Source organism: Pantherophis guttatus, chromosome 7 (assembly GCF_059756535.1).
Source record: "Pantherophis guttatus breed Tessera chromosome 7, ASM5975653v1, whole genome shotgun sequence".
In the NCBI taxonomy this organism is placed as follows: Eukaryota; Metazoa; Chordata; class Lepidosauria; order Squamata; family Colubridae; genus Pantherophis; species Pantherophis guttatus.
The window spans coordinates 20,915,327-20,938,569 of NC_142069.1; the positions used below are offsets into that span (position 1 = coordinate 20,915,327).

Sequence of the window (23,243 nt, forward strand, 5' to 3'; positions counted from 1 at the left end):
TGAATTTTGTCTTGGATAGATTTTGTAAGGTTAGGGTTAGGGTTAGGGTTAGGGTTAGAGTTAGGGTTAGGATTTTGTAAGGTCTGTTGATTGAAAAGACCACTCACTCAGAGTTATAGATCAGGGCAATGAATGAGCTGAGAAGGCCTCTGTCAAGACTGTAGAACTGAGAAGAAATAAGAATATTCCTAACCTATGCACTAAACAACTTGCCTGAGACAAAAACAAACAAACAAACAAAAAAATGCAAAAATTTACATTGGAAAAAAACCATCTGAAATAAATGTAATCTGCCCACCAGAAAAATATATCCTTTGAATTGAACTTTTAACTGCTACAAAACAAAGGATAATAATTGGTGGGGGTGGGGGGAGGGAGGGAATCCTTTCCATTTTTCATTCTGGCATTAGAGGATACAGATTAGATTTAGTATTCCTGGAACCTGTTTAATAGCTGGACTGCATTCATAGCAAATACTGAAATTACAATGAAATGCAAAGGGAACCAGATAATGTACCATTAGTTTGGTCATATATCAAATCATGAGAGAACTGACTGTGGCGCACTTTGCTTATTCTGGCAGCTACTTGAATCTAATCTAAATTCTTATGCTAATGATGATCTTTGAAGTTGCAATGTTGCTAAAATTCCAAGGTATTTGTGATTGTTCGTTAAGCATTAGCTCTTTTGTTTTGTTTTTTGAGATTAGAAAGGTATTTCAGAATAAAGAAATGAAATCCTTTCAAAGACAGGTTGGCACCTCAATGGGATTACACTCCAAAATATGGGTAGGGGCAGCTCAAATAAATGAGCAATATTAAGAGACAACACCCTTCCCCCTAAATTGGATGTTGCTTTTTAATCAAATTGAAGTTATTGATATGATTATTCTCATGTATCTATTGAGTAAAAGTCACTTGGGTGTAATGGTTAAGATACCAAGCTGGAAATCAGGAAACTGAGTTCCAGTCCTGCCTTAGGCATGAAGCCAACTGGGTGTCTGAGCTACTTACATATTCTCTATCCTAGGAACGGGGTGGCTCAGTGGCTAAGATGCAGAGCTTGTCGATCAGAAAGGTTGGCAGTTCGGTGGTTCGAATCCCTAGCGCAGTGTAACAGAGTGAGCTCCCATTACTTGCCCCAGCTTCTGCCAACCTAGCAGTTCAAAAGCAAGTAAAAATGCAAGTAGAAAAATAGGGACCACCTTAGTGGGAAGGTAACAGTGTTCCATGCACCTTCGGCGTTTAGTCATGCCGGCCACATGACCATGGAATTGTCATCAGACAGTGCTGGCTCTTTGGCTTAGAAACTGAGATGAGCACCGCCCCCTAGAGTTGGGAACGACTAGCACGTATATGCGAGGGGAACCTTTACCTATCCTAGGAAGGAGCAATGGCAAACCACTTCCCAAAATAGTGCCAAGACAAATACAGGAATTTGTCCAAGAAGTTGCCAGAAGATAAGATTGTTTCAAAAGTTAACAACACTCGGGGTTGCCATAAAGAAGAGGGAGTCAAGCTATTCTCCAAAGCACCTGCGGGTAGGAAATGAAGCAATGGGTGGAAACTAATCAAGGAGAGAAGCAACTTAGAACTAAGGAGAAATTTCCTGACAGTTAGAAGAATTAATCAGTGGAACAACTTGCCTCCAGAAGCTGTGAATGCTCCAACACTGGAAGTTTTAAAGAAGAGATTAGATAAACCATTTGTCTGAAGTTTCCTTCCTAAGCAGGGGGTTGGACTAGAAGACCTCCAAAGTCCCTTCCAACTTTGTTATTCCATTCTGTTCTATTCTATTCTATTCTATTCTATTCTATTCTATTCTATTCTATTCTATTCTATTCTATTCTATTCTATTCTACTCTACTCTACTCTACTCTACTCTACTCTACTCTACTCTACTCTATTCTATTCTATAGTTCTACTTGGTCACATAAAACAAAATAGTTAAAAAAAAAATTGAAATACCTCTGAAGGTTCAACCAAGAGTTTATTAGATATCATGCAGCCCTGAGGCCTTGGGGTGTGCATTTCTCATGTATAGCATGGCAACAAAAAATGAGAAGAATTGCAAAAGTAACAAAGCATAAGCATTATAGGAAACGTATTACTAACTTTAGGATCATACTCATCACAGGACCTTTCATTCCAATCAGGTGCATTAACAGCACACAATGTGTCCTTGCAAAACTGAAGTTAATTTGCATTTGTTAAACATCTTTATCAAAGCCCTCTGGATATTTTTAAAGGGATTCCTCTTTGCTGCCAAATGCTTTTCCTAATAGTTGTGGTTGTATGTTGCTATGGTGACTGAACTGGGAGAGGGTGGAGACAATTTCTAACTGGCTCAGACAAGAAGACTCTAGAGCAAGAAATAATTGAGGAAACCCTAGTTAGCATCTTCCAGGTTGTTTATTGAATTTATATCTAGCAGTTCATACGCGTATCTGAAATCAAGAATATCTGGAAAAGATAGTTGCTTAAGAGGCATAAGCAGTGGTGGGATTCAACCAGTGTAACAACCGGTTTGCTGAGCGTGCGCTTTGCGCGCTCATGCTTGCTTCGTTCGCACATGCACCAAACACGCATTCCGCACACGCACGGTGCATTTGAAAACAGTTCTAAAACTTCTACTTCTACCTTCTACTGCAGCCCCAGTGAGTAAAACAGCTGAGTGCGGCAATCTGCTGTGCCGCGCCTATCAAACAATGGAAATATAGATTGGTATAGCGCAGGGGCAGGTGGGCAGGCCCAGCTGATCGTCAGAGCGAACTGGTTCACTCTCAGCTGACCATCAGAAAACCAGTCCGAACCGGCTGAATCTCACCCCTGAGCATAAGGTTAAGTCAATTATATAAAAATACAGCCTCTGATTCCGAGGGGGGGGGGGGAAATAGGTAAAAGAAAATGCTTCATTCTTCTTCAAGCCAAAAAATCCTAAAATTATTCTTCCTCCAAGATAGGGGAAACCAAAGCAGAGCAAAGAAAGAGAACAAAGAAGGGCACACTTTGCTTACTATCACTATTCTAAAGCCCACCAGTGGTGACTGTCTAAAAATACCCAAGGAATCCATGTTTCTGAAGCAATATCCCAAAATTGGATGAGATTCAGGAACAGGATGCTGGATTTCTGTTGGGTGAGGGCAGAGTGGATGAGAGAAGTGAAGGGCTGCCAGCAGACAGCACAAGGAGAGCATTCCCACCAAATGTTCCCATAAGCGTCCTCCTGGATACACGGCTGTCTTTAGAAGAGCATATGACGGCCGTGGCCAGGGGGGCTTTCTATCAGGTTCGCCTGATACGCCAGTTGCGTCCCTTTCTGGATCGGGACTCCCTACGCACAGTCACTCAGGCACTCGTCACTTCCCGCCTGGACTACTGCAATGCTCTCTACATGGGGCTCCCCTTGGGGTGCACCCGGAGGCTGCAGTTGGTCCAGAATGCAGCTGCACGGGGGATTATAGGAGCGACGGGGCGCTCCCATGTGACACCTCTCCTGCGCGAGCTGCACTGGCTTCCTGTGGTCTTCCAGGTGCGCTTCAAGGTGTTGGTGACCACCTTTAAAGCACTCCATGGCTTAGGGCCGGGGTATTTGCGAGACCGCCTTCTGCTGCCAATAGCCTCCCACCGGCTGGTTCACTCACACAGAGAGGGCCTCCTCAGGGTGCCGTCGGCCAGACAGTGCTGGCTGGCGACCCCCAGGGGGAGAGCCTTCTCTGTGGCAGCACCTGCCCTCTGGAATGACCTACCCCCTGAGATACGCATGATATCAGACCTCCGGACTTTTCGTCGGGCCCTGAAAACACACTTATTCCATCTAGCCGGGCTGGCTTGATCCCATCCTCTCAGTTTTAATTGATTCGGTTTTAATTGGGTTGTTTTAAATTATTTGGGCCAAAATTATTTAATTGTTTTTAAATTGTTTTTAAATTTTGTATACTATGTTTTATTTTGGCTGTGCACCGCCCTGAGTCCTGCGGGAGAAGGGCGGTATAAAAATATAAATAAATAAATGAATAAGTAAATAAATAAATAAGGATTTTAGAATTGCAACATAAGCAAAATACCGCACTTGCTATGGTTTCTAATGACCTGGAGCCAAGTCCAAAATAAATCAAATATGCTACCCAAAATGTACAATATTATGCATTCAAAGAGAACTGGAATTGATTCCAATGTAGGGAAAATAATGATATGGAGGTGTACGAAGTTAGCACCCATCCCTCTCCTAGATATTTTAGGAACTATTAAAAGGGCAGAATATTTCCCCTAAAAGGGATGCAGAAACTCAGGCCCCCAACCTTTGTCCATGGGCCATTAAGGCCTGGGCCAGCCTATTCTACATAACAAAGGTCTACCTCCTTCAGGCAGAGCCATAGTAGGAATTGCCCAAAGCTCTTTCATTACATCATCACCCAGCAAGGCTCAACCAAGCCTGGGACTCAGGACAGCCTACAGAGTTGCCCCTGCATGGCCCCATGGGAGTCTGACAACCAATCAGAATACAAGCTCAAATTCAAAAGCCCAGAGAAGGCATAAAACTCAGGTACTCTCAGCATCTTTTCCCTTTTTTTCCTACCCCCAACATCATCAAGGCATGTGATCCTGTCCATCATTAAAAACCATCTTTTCAAACATGTTTCCAGTGTCTTTTCCCCCACTTGAACTAAACCCAGATGGACATTTCTTCCAACAGAGGCAGGGGTGAAATGCTCCCGGTTCGGACCGGATCACCCGATCCGGTAGTGATGGCGGCGGGTGGTTTGGAGAACCGGTAGCAAAAATCCCTGCCCCCCTCCCCCCCATGACCAGCTGAGCCGCACAATCATCGGAGGCTTTTTTTAAAAAAAACTTTTAAAAGCATTTTTTCTACAACCTCTTCCGCCGAAAAAATGCTTTTAAAAGTAAAAAAAAAAAGCCTCTGATGATCGCACAGCTCAGCTGGGATTGTCAGAGGCTTTTCAAAGCATTTTTTGCTGCAATCTCTTCAGCCGAAGAAGTGGTAAAAAAAATGCTTTGAAAAGCCTCTGACGATCCCAGCTGTGTTGCCTGATCAGCAGAGAGGCTTTTAAAAGCATTTTTTGCTGCAATCTCCTCGGCCAAATCCAACCCACCCAGTCACATTACCCACCCACTCCCACCAAGCCATGCCCACAGAACCGGTAGTAACAAATTTTACATTTCACCCCTGAACAGAGATATCCTGAATGTCACCATATGGTGCATAAAAAAAAATGGTTAGTAACTCAACGCATACTATGAAAGAGATATACAGTATGATAAATCTTTTACTTACTCTTAGAAAATCGCCAGCTATTACTGACTGTAAAAGTGCTGCAAAGACATAAAGAGATATTATTAACAATCATATTTATTGCTGGCAAAAAGAGGCATTTATTTCTCTTGATTATGTTAACCAAATATATTCTGGAGGCTGATATTCTAGAGACATGATCTTCCAAGGATTTTTAACAGTGCATTTTGAGGCTTATATTAGTTTGTGTGTCAGGTTTTGATGTCGCCTCAAATAAATTGCATTTCCAAACAAAATAGTCTTTGATGAAATCTTTCATTTATTAAGCACGACAATCTGTCCCCGATTATGTCGAAGCCAACACTGACTTCCTGACCCCAAACCTTCCCTTTCCATTCCCCAATTCTCTGCGTCTCATTGGCCATCTTCCAAATCACTGTCCCCATATCTACTACTTCAGCTCCCAGGAATGTCCCCCCTCCTAACCCATCTCCTAGGGGATATTATCTTCAGGGAAAATAAGTAGGTGAAAAGTCAAGCGTCCTCTTGCCAGCAGCCCCCCTCTTCTCCTTATGTCAGCACTGGAATGAATGTAGTTTGAAGTGCTGACATCGTGTTTAAACTAACTGACCTGTTTGATGTGAATTCAGCAAGGACTCTTTGTAAGACAATACAGGTAGTCCTCAACTTATGATCACAATTGAGCCCAAAATTTCAGTTGTTAAGTGAGATATTTGTTGTGAGTTTTGCCCCATTTTATGACCTTTCTTGTCACAGTTGTAAAGTGAATCACTGCAGTTGATAAGTTAGCAACATGGTTGTTAAGTGAATCTGGCTTCCCCATTGACTTTGCTTGTCAGAAGGTTGCAAAAGATGATGACCTTGGGACACAGTAACCGTCATAAATATGAACCAGTTGCCAAGTATCTGAATTTTAATCACATGATCATGGGGATGCTGCAAAGGTCGTAAGTGTGAAAAATGGTCATAAATCACATTTTTTTCAGAGCCGTTGTAACTTTAAAACAGTCACTAAGTGAACTGTTGCAAGTCGAGGATTACCTGTACGCTCCTGAACATAAACTGAGCATAGAAAGAATACTTTATAAGCAAAAGTAATGACCAATAATATAGCTACCCTGGCTTTTCATTACATCACCCAGCATAGTTCAATCAAGCTTGACTCAGAAAACCTACAAGGTTAGCTATGACCCCTACAGCAGCCAATAGCTTGCCACAGGAAGAGGAAGCTCAAATTCAAAGCCTAAGAGAGGGTATAAATCTCTCTCTCACCCATGAGCTCATTTGTTCAAGACCCAAAAAAATCCCATGTGGTCTTGTCCACCATTAAACCATCTTTCCAAACAGCCTCCATATTTCCAGTGTCTTTCTCCCCACTTGGAACTGAACCCAGATGGACATTTCTTCCAACAGTGTCTAGCTTCTTTAATTGCTTTTTATAAGATGATGTTTCTAGTTCCCTGATCATCATCACTGATCACTTTTTTGAACCTATTCCAGTTTCTCAATTAATTCAATAAACAGATTATAAACCTTGTAATCTGGGAATTCAAACAAACTAAATTCACTCAAAATGCACAAAGAAGAATTTGGCTGCAAATTCTTCGTTACTTCTTCTTAGCAGACAATGTCAAATAGATTGAAATTGTGCCAAAATCTATCCTTCAATTTATCAAAATTTTCTTTTAGATTTTGTTTTGTGTCCTAACCTCAATGTCAGAGAGAATTATCCAATCTGTTTTATTCTTTTCTGTTTTATTTTTCTAGTGTCTCTTTTACCAAAACTACTATTGTGTACTTTTGTTTCATTTTCCCTATTATTTTGCAGGCTTCCCAACTGCTTTGCTAAAAAAATAATAATGAACATCCCTCATGATGTCCTTCTTTATGATCAAATGAAGGCTGAAATGTTGGAGGAGTAAGTGATTCGCTTATACACTATTGGAGGGAGTTAGCACCCACCCCTCTCCTAGAAAAATGAAATATTCTAGGAAATATTAAAAAGGCAGAATATTTCCCCTAAAAGAGAAAGAGAAGTCTTAAAACAGAAACTCAGCCCCAGCTCCCTGCCCCCAGCAGATACTTTGGTTATTTACAGGACAAAAGGCTGGGCCAGCTTATCTACAACACAAAAGACATGGCCCTCATGTCTTTTGTGGACATGATAGAATTTGCCCTCACTCAAGATCCAAACCAGGACAAAGCCATTAAGCCATAATAGGAATTGCCCAAAGCCCCTTCATCACCCAGCAAGATTCAACCAGGCCTGGGACACAGACAGCCTACAAATTTAGCTAAGTCCTCTACCCCCTGGGAGTCTGACAGCCAATGGGATACATTTCTTGTACAGGAACAGGAAACTCTAAGGCATGGCCCAAGAGAGTGTATACATATATCCCTCTCTCCACTCCATGTGCTCTTTTTTGTCCAGGACCCAAAAACCCCATGTGGTCCTGTCCACCGTTAAACCATCTTTCCAAGCAGTCTCCATGTTTCCAGTGTCTTTCTCCCCACTTGGAACTGAACCCAGATGGACATTTCTTCCAACACTATTGACCACTTCATCAAATAATAATAGTATATGAACTCCATAGCCCACCATAAGAATTTCACTGAAGTATTTTTCTTCTTTGAGCAATCATCAAAACATGTTTTTCATCAAATTACAATGGTAGGAAATGCAGCAAAAAAATCCATTATTATATTATAACAGATTACTTAGAAGAGTAAATCCAGAGATAAGAATTCATTGCTGAAAAATCTACATACTCTCATCTATAAATTCTTACACATCGCTGAGATGTTCTTTCAACAAGCTGAGCATAACAGTGTGCTGAAACTAGAGAGACAAATCATATATATCATTGATAGAATTTCCACCCCGACATAGTGTAAGATATGAACAATTTCAATGATCAAGCTGTGACCTCTAGGTTAGATCATCTTTTTTGGTAAAGTCAAAAGGGAGGCCAGAAGCTATCGTGATCCACAATATATAGAATCTGTAGGTTTGAGGGAAACTAACCTACCTAAGGGAATTATGCTGGTCTTTGACCACAATAAAAGTTTGATTTGATTTGATTACCTAATAGAACAGTTCTAAAGTCAAACAGAAGGCCATGAAAATTGTATGAATATGTCTGAATCTGTTGTGGCCCACCAGCAGAGCTGGCAGCAGATTCAGACAGTGAGGAGGTTGAGGAGGAACATGGGCCAGTCCTGGAGTCTAGGGAAGGCTCTGATGAGGGCTCTGCGTTGGAGGCAGAGATGGGCCAGGGCCGTTTGCCAGCTATCAGCCGCCTTCGGAGGCAGACATCAGTGAGGCAGATGAAGAGCTGGAGCCTGTTCCCAGTATGCATATGTGCAGAGTTGCCAGATGAAGGGAACAGCTAAAGAACAAGGGTCAACTTGAAAGTAAGGCCACAGGTGGACGATGAATGGCCCCTCCCATAGGAAATAAAAGAGAGGCTTTTGCAGGAAACAATTTGTTTGGTCGATCAGTTGGTTCAGGAGTGTGAAGATCTATCCTTGAATCTCAGAGACTTTGTGCCAAGTCTTTCCTTGCACAGCACTGCATTTGGAAAATATTTACATGGCAGCTTTCCAAGCTAGATGTGGTCTGTAGTCATAAATTCACCTTTGAAAGACTGTTTGCCAGGCCTTTCCTGAAGGTGAATGAGAGGAATTCACTGTTTGTTTAGGAAAAGCGGTTTTGTCGGGACCAGGAATTTGCTTCGTGCTTTTTGGGGAAGCCTAGGTCAGAACAGAATCGCTCTGATAATATCAGAAAGCTAGAACCACAAAAATGTGATTCTTTCAGTCAGACTTGGAGTGCTCAGTTCACATTAACTTGGACTACTGTTTACTAATGGTGCAAAGCGGATTTTACATGCACACATATAATTGGAACATGCAATTTGAGAAGTATGAACCAAAGGAAAGCTGAAATTGTTGAAGAAGAAATGAAGCATACTAAACTGGATGTTTAGGAGAATTTAAATAAATGGGACGTTTTAAATTTAAATTCAGGGCATGACACCATGTAAGCGAATGAAGTGATAAGGATTCTGAAAAATTGTATATCTAAGTAACTGATCAGTTATAACCCAATAAACAAAGACTCATACTTATTAGACATAATGAATATCTATCAATGCTATACTAGCGTATGTATTTAGTACATATGCAACAATAGGGGACTTTCAGGAATTTTATGGCAAATTTCTAATTTTCTGCAACATTAAAACAAAAGGAGCAAATACTGCCAGTGGATGACTGAAATACACAAGTTAGAGAAATGGAGGAACTTGGAATTACAAGAAAATTTGCTATGAGCAAACACTACAATGAGAAGATACTCTTTAGTTAATAGTTAACTATTAACTATATGCTAATAGTTGTTTAAAGCAGCATAAATGCATGGCCATCACTAGATGGACGACACTAGAATAAAACTTAATAGGAAACAGATGATGGAGAAATAAATTCCAGCCAGCCAGGATGGTTCCAGGTGCAGATTGTAGAACAGATCGTGCATTATTGGCATCAAAATAATTTGGTTAAACTTGTAAAATTAAAAAGAAAAACTATGGCATAAAGATTTGATTTGGAGGATGTACAGTCAGGATATAAGATCATTAAAAAAAAACCAATTCAGTATATAAGAAATTATAGACAGATAAAAGACATTATAAAAACTGAAGTGAGGGGGGGGAGGAATCCCTAAAGTTCAAGAAGAAAATGATCCAAGAAGATTTCAGAATAAACTATCATGATAGCTAAAGAAAGATGTAAAGAAAAAGCCTTGAGCAAGGAAGATGTATGTCAACTGAATGCAAACCTACACCAAGGAGAAAAAAATAGGCAAGGAACTATATCTCAGCCAAGAATATGAATATGTAGAAGACAATCGTGCAAAACGGGAAATAAATATCCCAGGAAAATTTACAGCTATGATAGGAATATGCAGGAGTAATCATGGAAAACAGTGGTGGTTCAGACCTGTTTGGGGGGAACCGGTAGTGGCAACCTGTGGGTGCCCCCCCCGCCCCGCCCCGGTATGCCGTCTTATTTAGCCACATTTTCTAAGCTGCGCACCCATATGCGCTCACATTTTCAGTGTGTGGCAAACTGGTGGTAAAATTATGTGAAACCCACCTCTGATGGAAAACATCTAATAGAAATCAAAGTTTTAAAAGAAAATGCATGTCAATCCTAAAATATAAAAAAGGGGGGAGGGTTTGTATAACAGCAGAGGTGTCTGCAATGGGAGTCAAGGAAGTGTCTTGCCCATTTTATGTATCATGAAGACAATGAAAGAAAAAGGAAGAGGGCTTTATTATTCTGTTGCAATTGCCATCTTGACTAGTCCCTCTCTCTCTCTCTCTCTCACACACACACACACACCTGACAATTGTTCTCAAAACTCTTAACCTCTCAGGCCTTTCCCACAGACACGAGCTCACTTTGCAAAACCATAAAATGTGTCTTATATTGCATTATTTCAAATAGACTGTGCCAACCATTTTGAATGTTAGCAATAAGAGGAGCTTAAATGAAATAATAAAGTCAACAAGAATGACTTGGCTATTTTTCAATTTTAGACCAAATGGGTTCCAAAAGTGCTCTCTGATTCCCTATCTTGACTGGGAATTGAAAGTCCATCCATCTTAAAGTTGACAAGGTTGGGGGACATTGATCTGTGGGGTCCTTGGGGCTCTCTGAGCTTAGTAGGTTTCTTGCAGATGTTTCATTACCCAACTAGATAACATCATCAATGCTAGAACACCGTTCCAACCAAACTCACCAGTGGTGGGATTCAAATTTTTTTACTACTGGTTCTGTGGGTGTGGCTTGGTGGGTGTGGCTTGGCTTGGTGGGTATGGTAGGGGAAGGATACTGTAAAATCTCCATTCCCACCCCACTCCAGGGGAAGGATACTGTAAAATCACCATTCCATCTCCACTCCAAGGGAAGGATAATGCAAAATCCCCATTTCCTCCCAATCAGCTGGGACTCAGGAGGCAGAAAATAGATGGGGGTGAGGCCAGTCAGAGGTGGTATTTACCAGTTCTCCAAACTACTCAAAATTTCCACTACCGGTTCTCCAGAACTGGTCAGAACCTGCTGAATACCACCTCTGAAACTCACCAAGGACACCACAATTCAACCTTGACAACAAATATCTATTGGTAACATTCATGTAGAAGAAGCTACTTAAAGGCTGACAACTGCTTGAGAGAATCAAGGAATGCGAAGGCTCTCCCTGCCTACGGCTATTACTATTACTACTGTTCCCCGACTGCACTAAGATATGCAATGCTGCCTGTTTAAATTTTTAAAGGTTGGATTTGGCATGTTGTGTATTATTACTGGATTCTGTGCTTACTCTTGGTCTCAGCTACTTTGGCTAAGCTGACTGGTGAGTTTTGAAGTCATTTATGATATTATTGCAGTCTATATGTACTCTTGGTTACTAGCCGCACTACATGAAGATCTAATTCAGCTTCTTTGCCTATTATTTCCTTATTTATTATTTATTTAATATTTTAATTTTATTTATCATTATTTCATTTTTTTTTAATTCTGACCATGTCCCTGCTCAGGGTGACAAACTTTGACCAGGTAAGATTATCTCTATGGCCAAAGATCAGAACAGTTTTCTTTTATGTACACTGAGAGTTTATGCACCAAGACAAATTCCTTGTGTGTCCAATCACACTTGGCCAATAAAGAATTCATTCTATTCTATTCTATTCTATTCTATTCTATTCTATTCTATTCTATTCTATTCTATTCTAGCAATGGTATTTCTAGCAGTAATGGACAATTGTGAAAGTTGGACATGGGAAGAATGGGAACAAGAAAAATGCTTTCATGCTGGAAAAGCAATCAATTAATCGTGGACCAAATAAATCCTGAATGTGAGTTTTAAGATAAAAACTCACATTATATGGACATATGATATAAGACTATACATGCCAGGATTAAAGGAAGTACAAAAAGGAAATGACCATAGATACGGGAGATGAATAAGATCATAGACATTACATAGCTGTCTTTGGATCTACAATTTATTGCTAAGGACAAGGCAAAATAGCATGCATTTGCCTATGAAACAAGACAGAATTGAGGCCATCTATTACTTAGAGCCAGAAAGATACCATTTTATGGTACTTTTAGGAGAAAGTCTCATCTTTCAAAGTTTGCTGAGAACTGGCTAATGTTTCACATCAGCCTTTTCCATAAACATTTGATAACATAGGTAAAGAAAAGCTTTTTCCTTCCCCCCACCAAAAAAAAGTAATATATGTTCCTCAATACCTGAGATTTTCAAGCTATTTATTATATCTGTGTCAGGGGTAGTGGTGGAAGAGAGAAAGAAATTTCAGCAGAAACAACAACCAATCACTCTTTTGAATCAGCAGCTTTATGAATGGTAAGCCCAACTGATTTCAGGCATGCTAGAGCAGAATCATTGAGACTTTGAGCAGTGAAAAATTTAATAATAACACCTGTAACTGTTTTGGGTGTTCTCTTCTTTAATATTTAAGCTGCAAGAGCTGAATTGGATGGATTCAATTACAGCAATCAGGAATTCACCACTGAGAGTTTTCAAGGGTTGGGTTGGATAGATAGATAGATAGATAGATAGATAGATAGATAGATAGATAGATAGAGCATCCATCCATCCATATTAGTAACTGAATAAGGAAACTGAATAAGAACTCAACTATCTACAATTCCAGAATATCTCTTGCACAAATTTTCTAAAACTTTGTGGATAGAGGACAAAATCTACTAATTTAGGGAGGAGCACAGCTCCAAATGAAACTAATCTGTCTTCACTCCCAACTTTCCAAATGCTTCAACTTAATTGCACCATAAGCTTCCAAGCTTTTTCAATGGGAATTAGATTGCATTATGAATTGCCATTATTTCCTAGATCTCACATTATTGGAAGAAAAAGATGGTTTTCTCCAATGACCAATCATGGCATGGCTTCCCCGTTCAACGGATGACATTCCTGTTTAGTGGAAGAATATAGTAAGCTGGTAACAATTTTTTTTAAAAAAAAGTAGAAATAATTGCAAATCTTCTACTGCCATATTTTATAATAACTCATTCTCCATACCCAGCAAAAGTTTAGCAGATTCATAGATGTAGGTATCTCATCTCATCTCATCTCATCTCATCTCATCTCATCTCATCTCATCTCATCTCATCTCATCTCATCTCATCAACAAACAAAGTAGTTAGACTTGCATAATTGGAGGGATATAAAAGAAGCTCTGCTTTGTTCCTAAATAGAAAAAGTTGACTCAACTGGAGTCTGAAGAATGAATAAGCACTAACAAAAATTGGCAGAGAATTTTTTACAGTACTGGGCTAGCACCTCCATGGAAAGAATTCCACAAGGACCTAATTATTACTCCAGAAATAGCACTACAAATACTTTAAAATCTCTGCAAAATCAACTAACAGGGAAAAGAGGAAAAAAGCCCAAAGAAACCAGCAAATGTGCTTATTTAAGAGGGCTTTAAAAATTCTGGATATAGACCAAGATGTGGGTTTTCTTGTATCAGACTTCTGATTAAGAGTTTGTTGACATTTCTTTATCTGATCTTTTGTTTGTGCAGCCTGTAAAACATCTAACTGAGAAGAAAAAGATATTTGATAAGGTAGATTTGTGCCAATATATGCAGGGATTTTGAAAAGCACCCAGCAGCCATTTTAAATTGAGAGACAGATACTACTACCTGAGATGTTTAGATTTTTAACAGCTAAAACACTGCAACTGCACACTGGTCTATAGTAAATAAGAAAATGTTTTCTTGTACATTAGATTCTATACATAGTTCCACCATCTTCTCTCTTACAACCCCACCCTCTAATTACAGAAACAATTTCAGAACTCTTCATCAAGTAAAATGGTTATTTAAAAAACTATATGCACACTAAAACACACACTAAGTAATGAAAACCAGAACATCTGTTGCCCAGGACAAACCTTAAGGGCAGTTTCACCTACGTTTTTTAGAATAGAATAGAATAGAAGAATAGAATAGAATAGAATAGAATAGAATAGAATAGAATAGAATAGAATAGAATAGAATAGAATAGAATAGAATAGAATTCTTTATTGGCCAAGTGTGATTGGACACACAAGGAATTTGTCTTTGGTGCATATGCTCTCAGTGTACATAAAAGGAAAAAAATCATCAAGAATCATAAGATACAACACTTAGTGATAGTCATAGGTTACTAATAAGCCATCAAATCATACTAGGAGACAAATAAAACAATATAAATCGTAAAGATACAAGCAACATGGTTATAGTTATAAGTGGGAGGAGATAGGTAATAGGAAGGATGAGAAGAAGAATAGTAATACAGTTTTAGTAAATTATTTGACAGTGTTGTTGTTTAGCAGAGTGATGGCATTCGGGAAAAAACTGTCCTTATGTCTAGTTGTTCTGGTGTGCAGTGCCCTATAGCGGCGTTTTGAGGGTAGAAGTTGAACCAGTTTATGTCCAGGATGCGAGGGGCCTGTAAATATTTTCACAGCCCTCTTTTTGACTCTTGCAGTATACAGGTCCTCAATGGAATGCAGCTTGGTAGCAATTGTACTTCCTGCCGTTCTAATTATCCATTGAAGTCTGTGTCTGTCTTGTTTGGTTGCAGAGCCAAACTAGACAGTTATTTTAAAAACTTTGTATTGCTCGGTCTTAGGAACATAATGCTAGCTTTGCTAGTTCAAGCCAAATAGAGTGATATGACCATGAAGCTGAGAAACTGGTCAGTAAGCTAATAGCCTTCTTTCATCTCAGAAGCTGGCATTAAGTTTTCTCTATTTATTTATTTTTTTTAAGAACATGGTAAAATAGGTCTATTGCAGGGGTGAAATCCAGCAGGTTCTGACAGGTTCTGGAGAACCGGTAGCGGAAATTTTGAGCAGTTCAGAGAACCGGCAAAAACCACCTCTGACTGGCCCCAGAGTGGGGTGGGAATGGAGATTTTGCAGTATGCTTCCCCTGCCATGCCCACCAAGCCATGCCCACCAAGCCACACCACGCCCACCAAGCCACGCCCACAGAACCGGTAGTAAAAAAAATTGGATTTTACCCCTGGTCTATTGGCCTCTTCTGAGCTTAGCACAGGTCCTCCATCACCTTAAAATATTGGCCTTGTCATCCCAATGATACGTAGCCCTGCTCTTTTAGCCAACAAACATGAGCAACCCCACTCCAGAGTATTTTCTTAAGAAAAAAGAAGATAATTGGCACCGACCTCTATCACTCAATTATAGAGGTTGAGTCCAGTAAACTTCAGCCCTTTGTGGTGGGAAATTTCAGCCCTTTTCAACCTCATCTTTATGGCCCAAATATAAGAACTCCCAAAAAAATTGATCAGCAATAGATAATTTTGGCTGACATAGCAGAAATTGCTAAGGATAAAGTATGAAATAATGATAGCAAAAGTAATGGCACTTAGATTTATATACCGCTTCAAAGTGCTTTACAGCCCTCTCTAAGCAGTTTACAGAGTCAGCATATTGCCCCTAACAATCTGGGTCCTCATTTTACTGACTTTGGAAGGACGGAAGGCTGAATCAACCTTGAGCCAGCAGGAATCGTACTGAAGCAGAATTCGTAGCAGAATTAGCCTGCAATACTCATTTTAATCACTGTGCCACCACGGATGAAGTAGATACAAAAATTCCTGGCAGTAGGAAGTCTCCTATGATCCAGTTGCAAGAATTGAACTGGACTTTCATAGTGGTTTACTCCTAATCTGTCATGGGACTTCATCACACAATCTATCCTCTGTTTTTGTTTTAAGTACTGTTTGTGCATGCAACATTTCTGCAGATATTTAATGTCACTTCTTCATAGTTGGAGCAAAGCCATTTATAGGACTTTTGGGGGCATGCGGAGGGTTTGTACCTCTCTTGAAAGTGCCACTGCAAGGTGTCAAAGCTGATGGAGAGGTCCTTAAGGTGCAGCCCAGATTTAAGGAGGATCAAAGGTGGTCTTCCAAAACTTGGATGGACCTGTAGCCCATAATCTGCTGTCTGTTTTTTTTTTTTTTTTTAATAGTAGCTGACTGGGAAGTGGTTATGCAGTCAACAGAAGGGCTAATTAGTTATAAGCTGTCAAGTCAATGTTAGCTCATAGAGACATATAAATGCATTTTCTCCAGGGTGATGTATCCTGGAAAAAAATTATCCCTTGCTGATCTAACCGAGCCCATCCAGCTTACTGCTATTAGTTCTTTTTTTTTGTTGTCTTATCTTCTACCTTTTCCAAGCATTATAGATTTCTCAAGACAGTTAAGTCTTCTCACAGTGTGTCCAAAATATTGTTTGAGTCTGGTCACTTGTGCCTTGAGTAAATTCTGAATTTATGCCCACACCCATAATTCAATGACACCCTGCACCCCCGCACATGTGCACGCGACCCCCTGCGCTACCCCCGCTTTTGGCACATGATGGCAAAAAGGTTAACGGTGGGCCCAATAGGCTCATTATTTGCCCTCCCCAGACTCCAGAGGCTTTCTTGGAGCCTGGGGAGGGTGAAAACAGCCTTCCCCATCCCCCCAGAGGCCCTCCGGAAGCCAGAAACGGTCCATTTCCTGACTTCCAGTGGGCCTGGAAGGCCCAAAAATCAGCTGGCTGGTGCGCATATGCGCGCTGGAGCTGAGCTAGGGCAACGCTCATGTGCCCACAGATATGGCTCCGTGTGCCACTTGTGGCACCCGTTCCATAGGTTCGCCATCACGGTTCTAGACCAACTCCCTGCTCAGGCAGGAAACCCTATATCATTTCAAACAATGCTTGTCCACTCTCTTCTTATAAACTTCCAGTGTTGGGAGCATTCACAGCTTCTGGAGGCAAGTTGTTCCACTGATCAGGAAATTTCTCCTTAGTTCTAGGTTGCTTCTCTCCTTGATTAGTTTCCATCCATTGCTTCTTGTCCTGCCTTCAAGTGCTTTGCAGAATATGTTGATTCCCTCTTCTTTGTGGCAATCTCTGAAATATTGGAAGACCACTATCATGTCATCCTTAGTCTTTCTTTTCATTAAACTAGACATACCCAATTCCAGCAACTGTTCTTGTTTTAGCCTCCAGTTCCCTAATCACCTTTGTTGCTCTTCTCTGCACTCTTTCTATTCTGCTTCTTCAAATTCCAGCAGAACGGCTATCCAAGCATGAAATCTGAACTTTGAGTTGCCCCAAGTATCATGTTGACTGTACCCAGTAAAACTTTAGCTTTTATTTTTCAATTTTCTACAATAAATTAACACACATCTGTTTCTGGTGGTCCTCTTTTATTTACAGTTTTACCTGTACACCCCTTGTTCGATGCAAAGCATTCGACAAAGGACATAAGCAGTTTTATTTTGGCTCAGCTCTAGCTAGGGAAAGAAATTGGCTAATGCTCCCAATGTGCAATTATGGATAAAAGACAGATTTTAAAAATGCATTTATTCGGAGGATGACAAATGTTACCGCTGCACAATACCAAACATGAATTATGCACACGTTTTATCATGGCATAAAGTATCTTCAGGCCTTGAAGATGTCCCACAGCATCATTCCACTTGGACAAACACTGAAATAAAGTAATTGTTTCCTAGTTTTTTTTTTCTTGGATCAGCATTCACAATAAGAAATAGAAATGCTTTATTGCTCTTTAATAAGGTAAAGTGGATTTGCTCCTGATGAACCTTCTCTGCATCCCCATCTCAAGATTGACAGAAATGCAGATCTAAGTCTTCTTTCTATACAGCTAGCTGGTGAAAACATTCCATTGGCAATGCTTTTCCCTGAAATGGCAAGAATATCAATAGATTTCCATTTTCTTATTTGGTAGTTCCAGAATACGAAAGAAGCAACTTGTGTTTTTTATATTTTCAAATCTTTTTTTTTCCCCTTTTTGCCTTGAATGCCATCCTGCCAAGCCATTAGTAAACTGTCCTTATGAACAAACAGACTTTCTCTTGTATAACTGTAACAAGTGTTAGGCACAAATAATGCATTTTGTTTACTATGAATGATAAAGAAGTGAATTCAAAAGATGTGCATTTTTAACCATTGCATTTTAGGGTTTCGAAGGACGGTTTTAATGTGGCTTATTTGCTGAATGGAAGAGCTTTTCTATACATTTGCCATTATATTATTACATCACTTTATTACCAGGCATTTAATTGGAAGCAATGAACTCTATCCAAGTGTCTTTGTGAGGAAGACTCCCTTAATATGGAAAAAAACACTTTTAAAAAACTTAATAAAGGTAAAGGCTCCCCTCGCACATATGTGCTAGTCGTTCCTGACTCTAGGGGGCAGTGCTCATCTCCGTTTCAAACCTGAAGAGCCAGCGCTGTCTGAAGAAGTTTCCATGGTCATGTGGCTGGCATGACTAAATGCCAGAGGTACACAGAATGCTGTTACTTTTCCACCAAAGATGGTCCCTATTTTTCTACTTGCATTTTTTACGTGCTTTCGAACGACTAGGTTGGCAGAAGCTGGGACAAGTAACGGAAGCTCACCCCATTATGCGGCACTAGGGATTCGAACCTTTCGATCAACAAGTTCAGCTTCTTAGCCAGTTAGCCATTGAGCCACCGCGTCCCTTTAAAAACTTAATAACTACTGCCAAATTATGCATGATGATAGTTGTTGTTCCAAGAAGGTCTATAAATTTTAATTTAATTTAATTTAATTTAATTTAATATTTAAATTTATATACCACCCTTCTCCCGAAGGACTCAGGGCGGTGAACAGCCAGAAGTAAAAAACATCAAATACAATATTTAAAAACAATTTAAAAATAAATTAAACATTTTGGCCCGACAGTTAAAATCACCCATTAAAAATCCAAATTAAAATACACAATTGGAGAGATTAGGCCAGCCCGACTTGATGAAATAAAAAGGTTTTGAGGGCCTGACGGAAAGTACGTAAGTCCGGAATCGTCCGTATCTCTGGGGGGAGCTTGTTCCAGAGGGCAGGTGCTCCCACAGAGAAAGCTCTGCCCCTGGGGGCTGCCAGTCAGCATTGTTTGGCCGACAGCACCCAGAGGAGCCCCTCTCTGTGGGAACGTACTGGCCGGTGGGAGGCTCTCGGTGGCAGAAGGCGGTCCCGTAAATATCCAGGCCCTAAGCCATGGAGCGCTCTAAAGGTGGTCACCAACACCTTGAATCGCACCCGGAGGACCACCGGGAGCCAGCGCAACTCACGCAGGAGAGGTGTTACATGGAGTGCCATGACGCTCCCATAATCACCCGCGCGGCTGCATTCTGGACCAGTTGGAGGCTCCGGGTGCTCTTCAAGGGGAGCCCCATGTAGAGAGCATTGCAGTAGTCCAGGTGGGAAGTGACGAGGGCATGAGTGACCGTGTGTAAGGAGTCCCAATCCAGAAAGGGACACAACTGGCGAATCAGGTGAATCTGATAAAAAGCCCCCCTGGCCACGGCCGTCACATGCTCTTCTAAAGATAGCCATGCATCCAGGAGGACACCCAAGTTGTGAGCCCTCTCTGTGGGGGCCAACGACTCGCCCCCAATAGTCAGAGATGGCACCAACTGACTATATCGGGACGCCGGAAGCCACAGCCACTCAGTCTTGGATGGGTTGAGCTTGAGCCTGTTTCTCCCCATCCAGATCCGTACGGCCTCCAGACACTGGGACATCATGTCAAGGGCATCATTGACATGATGGTGGTCTGGGGTGGAGATGTACAGCTGAGTGTCATCAGCGTACTGATGCTACTTCACCCCGAAACCACGGATGATCTCACCCAGCGGCTTCACATAAATGTTGAACAGAAGGGGCCAGAGGACTGACCCCTGCGGCACCCCACATACAAGGCACCTCGGGGTCGACCTCTGGTCCCCCGTCAACACAAACTGCGACCGGTCAGAGAGGAAGGAGGAGAACCACCGCAACACGGTGCCCCCCAACCAGCGCAGCATGATACCATGGTCGATGGTATCAAAAGCTGCTGAGAGATCTAACAGGACCAGGACAGAGGAACAGCCCCTGTCCCGAGCCCTCCAGAGATCATCAACCAATGCAACCAATGCTGTTTCCGTGCTGTGCCTAGGCCTGAAGCCCGACTGGAATGGATCAAGATAAATATTTCATCTAAGGTGGAATAGAAATTTGCTCTATCTGCATTTTAATAAAAAAATATCATTTTGACATTCTCAGTTTTACAAGCAAAATGGAATGCAAACTTTCACAATCAAGTCTTAACCAGACCTGACTAGTCCAAAGGATGTTAGCCAGGTGCTGTCCCATGCAAAAATATTTATTAACATACACACATTATTAATCTTTTTTCCAGTATTTCCCAAACTGCAATTGCTTTAACATTCCAAGATTCCTCACGTTAGTATGTATGCTAGCTTAAATCATTGTTTGCTTCCTCTGCAGTATTCTAAGTTTCAGCTTTTCTAAAAGAAAGAGAGAGATGGGTAAATCATTCCTTCAATTTAAAAATGAGAGGAAAGAAGCAGATAGATAGATAGATAGATAGATAGATAGATAGATAGATAGATAGATAGTTCTCATAACTCCCTTCCCACTTCAAATCCTAGACATTGAGGAAGTCAATGGAATAGAAAAAGGGGGGAAACTGCAAAAAGGAAAACTTGATCACTACATATTCTAATTTTTCAGCATGTTTAATCACATTTAGAACATAGAAAACAGAATAATAGAGTTGGAAGGGACTTCAGAGGTCTTCAGCAGGAGACCATATATCATTTCAGACAACTGGTTGTCCAATCTCTTTTTGAAAGCCTTCAGTGATAGAGTACCCACAAGATACTGTACTTCAGAAGGCAAGCTATTCCATTGGTTAATTGCTCTCACTCCTTAGTTCTAGGTTGCTTCTCTCCTTGGTTAGTTTCCAGCCATTGTTTCTTGTCTTGCCTTTTGGTGCTTTGGAAAATAGTTTGACCCCTTCATCTTTATAGGAGCCCCTTAAATATTGGAACACTGTTATCATGCCATCCTTAGTCCTTCTTTTCATTAGATTAGACATACCCGTATCCATTTCTTTAGTTTGGTTAATTGAGATTGATTATGTGCCAGCAAGTTGATGTCAGCTCTTAATGACCCCACAGATAGATTTTCTTCATTATCTTTAGATCTTTCAACAGTGCATCTGTAATTCAGTCCATCCATCTTGCTGCTAGTTGTCTTCTTCTTTCCCAAAATTATGGACTATTCCAGAGAGCTAGGTACATCACATAATGTGTTCAAAGTAGGATAATATGGGCTGGTCAAGTTAAAACCTAGGTTGTTTTGTTTGAGAATCCATTTGCTTCTTTTCTTGGCCACCCATGAAATTCTCAGGAGTCTTCTTCAACATTAAAGTTCAGATTCTAGATGTATTTTAAGCTTTGTCAAAATTTGTCTTAAAAACCAACTAGGAACTCATCTAAAAATTACCCATGTGGTAAATAACAAACAAAAAAAAAATAGCAAGACCCAAATTAAATTTAAAATTATATTAATGTTTTATAATTGACACAATTAAGAATTGTTCTTAATGCTGTTAACTATTAATACTGATCATAATTAAATTGATAATAGAAGTGACAATTTGGGAGATAACAATTTATAATCTCTGAATATAAAACATTGTTTTTGACATTGCATTTATATCTTTTGAAGAAAGTACTGTTCTTCTAGGGCTGAAAAATTGAACATTTTTCTTTCTTCTTGTAAGGTTCTTCAATGAAAGCAGATGAAATAAAGAAGGGATAGAGCAAAACACTGGTTTATATTTTCAATTAGATGAACATTACCAAGGCAGAAAACATCTAGAGTGGGAAAATTAAAAATCCAATAATGGTTTAACTATGGAATGCAACACATGTCTTCTCGGAAATAAACTCAATTAAGTTAAATTGGATTTATTCCCAGTTAAATAAATAAAGGGTTCCAGTCTAAGTTGACCTTGTATAGTTATCTGTCATCTCAAATATGAAACCATTTTATTCTATGATATAGCTTCTTATTAAAAATATATCTGATAACTTACATGAAAACAGAATACAAAAGAAGCTAAAATAGACTTTATATTTTAAAATAATAAGAAAACTTTGCAAATCTATTTTGCCTCTTTCTTGTCCTCTTTTCATTGTGTGAATGCTAATTTATCTCAGTCTGGGGCTTTCCTATATCTTGGATCACAGTGCTGTGAATTCCTAGCCTGCTAAGGCTAATTAAGAATTTCAGAAACTGTAGGATCTCTTCCAAACATGGCATTTGAGTTGAACTGGCATTTGAGTCATGCCACCCTGTCCATATCAGGTTGTCCACATGAGGCTGTCTTGAAAAGTCAAATCAATATTCTCGTCTCAGATGCGGTAAATCTTAAATCAGAAAATATATGCTTTTTTGCAATATGGGAGCTTCTTGGAGCGGATGGCTTGACATTGGAGAACTCTAGCAGATTTCATAGGCAACCTGATCTTGATCCATCTAATCCATTTTACAATGTCTACATTTGAATTATAGAACCAAAACCACTACATTGGATTTTGACTCCTTGCATAAGATGCATGCACCAAAATCATGACTCAACTTTCTTTCAGTCTCTGATCTCAAACAACCCCTTCCCTCCTGTGATTTGTATACACATGTAAGGTCTCATACTATAACATGCGACCATGGGTGCAACTATTAAGAAAAACTGTGGTGGTCAAATGATGGGTTCATAGCATCATCACCATTTTTAATGGGATTGTATTTACAGGAAGAATGACAGCCAGTTAACTCTTCACTCAAGATGCCTACAAAACGGATAGATGCATGGAGAATGTACGGGCAGAGTGTGATTTCTCCTTTCCAAATAGACCATGAGTAATGTGATTTTAGTTATTCCAGGAGTTGACATAATTCAGTCATCAAGAAGAATGCTGTCGGAATGATGAATTTGCTACTGGTTCAC

General features: G+C 40.1%; 1 protein-coding gene across 2 annotated transcripts in view; it reads right to left on the minus strand.

Annotated features, from left to right (window-relative positions):
- DGKI (diacylglycerol kinase iota) overlaps positions 1-23,243 on the minus strand; it is a 309,513-nt gene that overhangs the window by 8,005 nt on the left and 278,265 nt on the right. For both annotated transcript variants that reach the window (XM_087873744.1, XM_034403576.2), the window contains exon 30: positions 5,296-5,333. In XM_087873744.1, the coding sequence (XP_087729870.1) occupies positions 5,296-5,333 (38 nt within the window). The remainder of the gene's footprint in view (positions 1-5,295; positions 5,334-23,243) is intronic.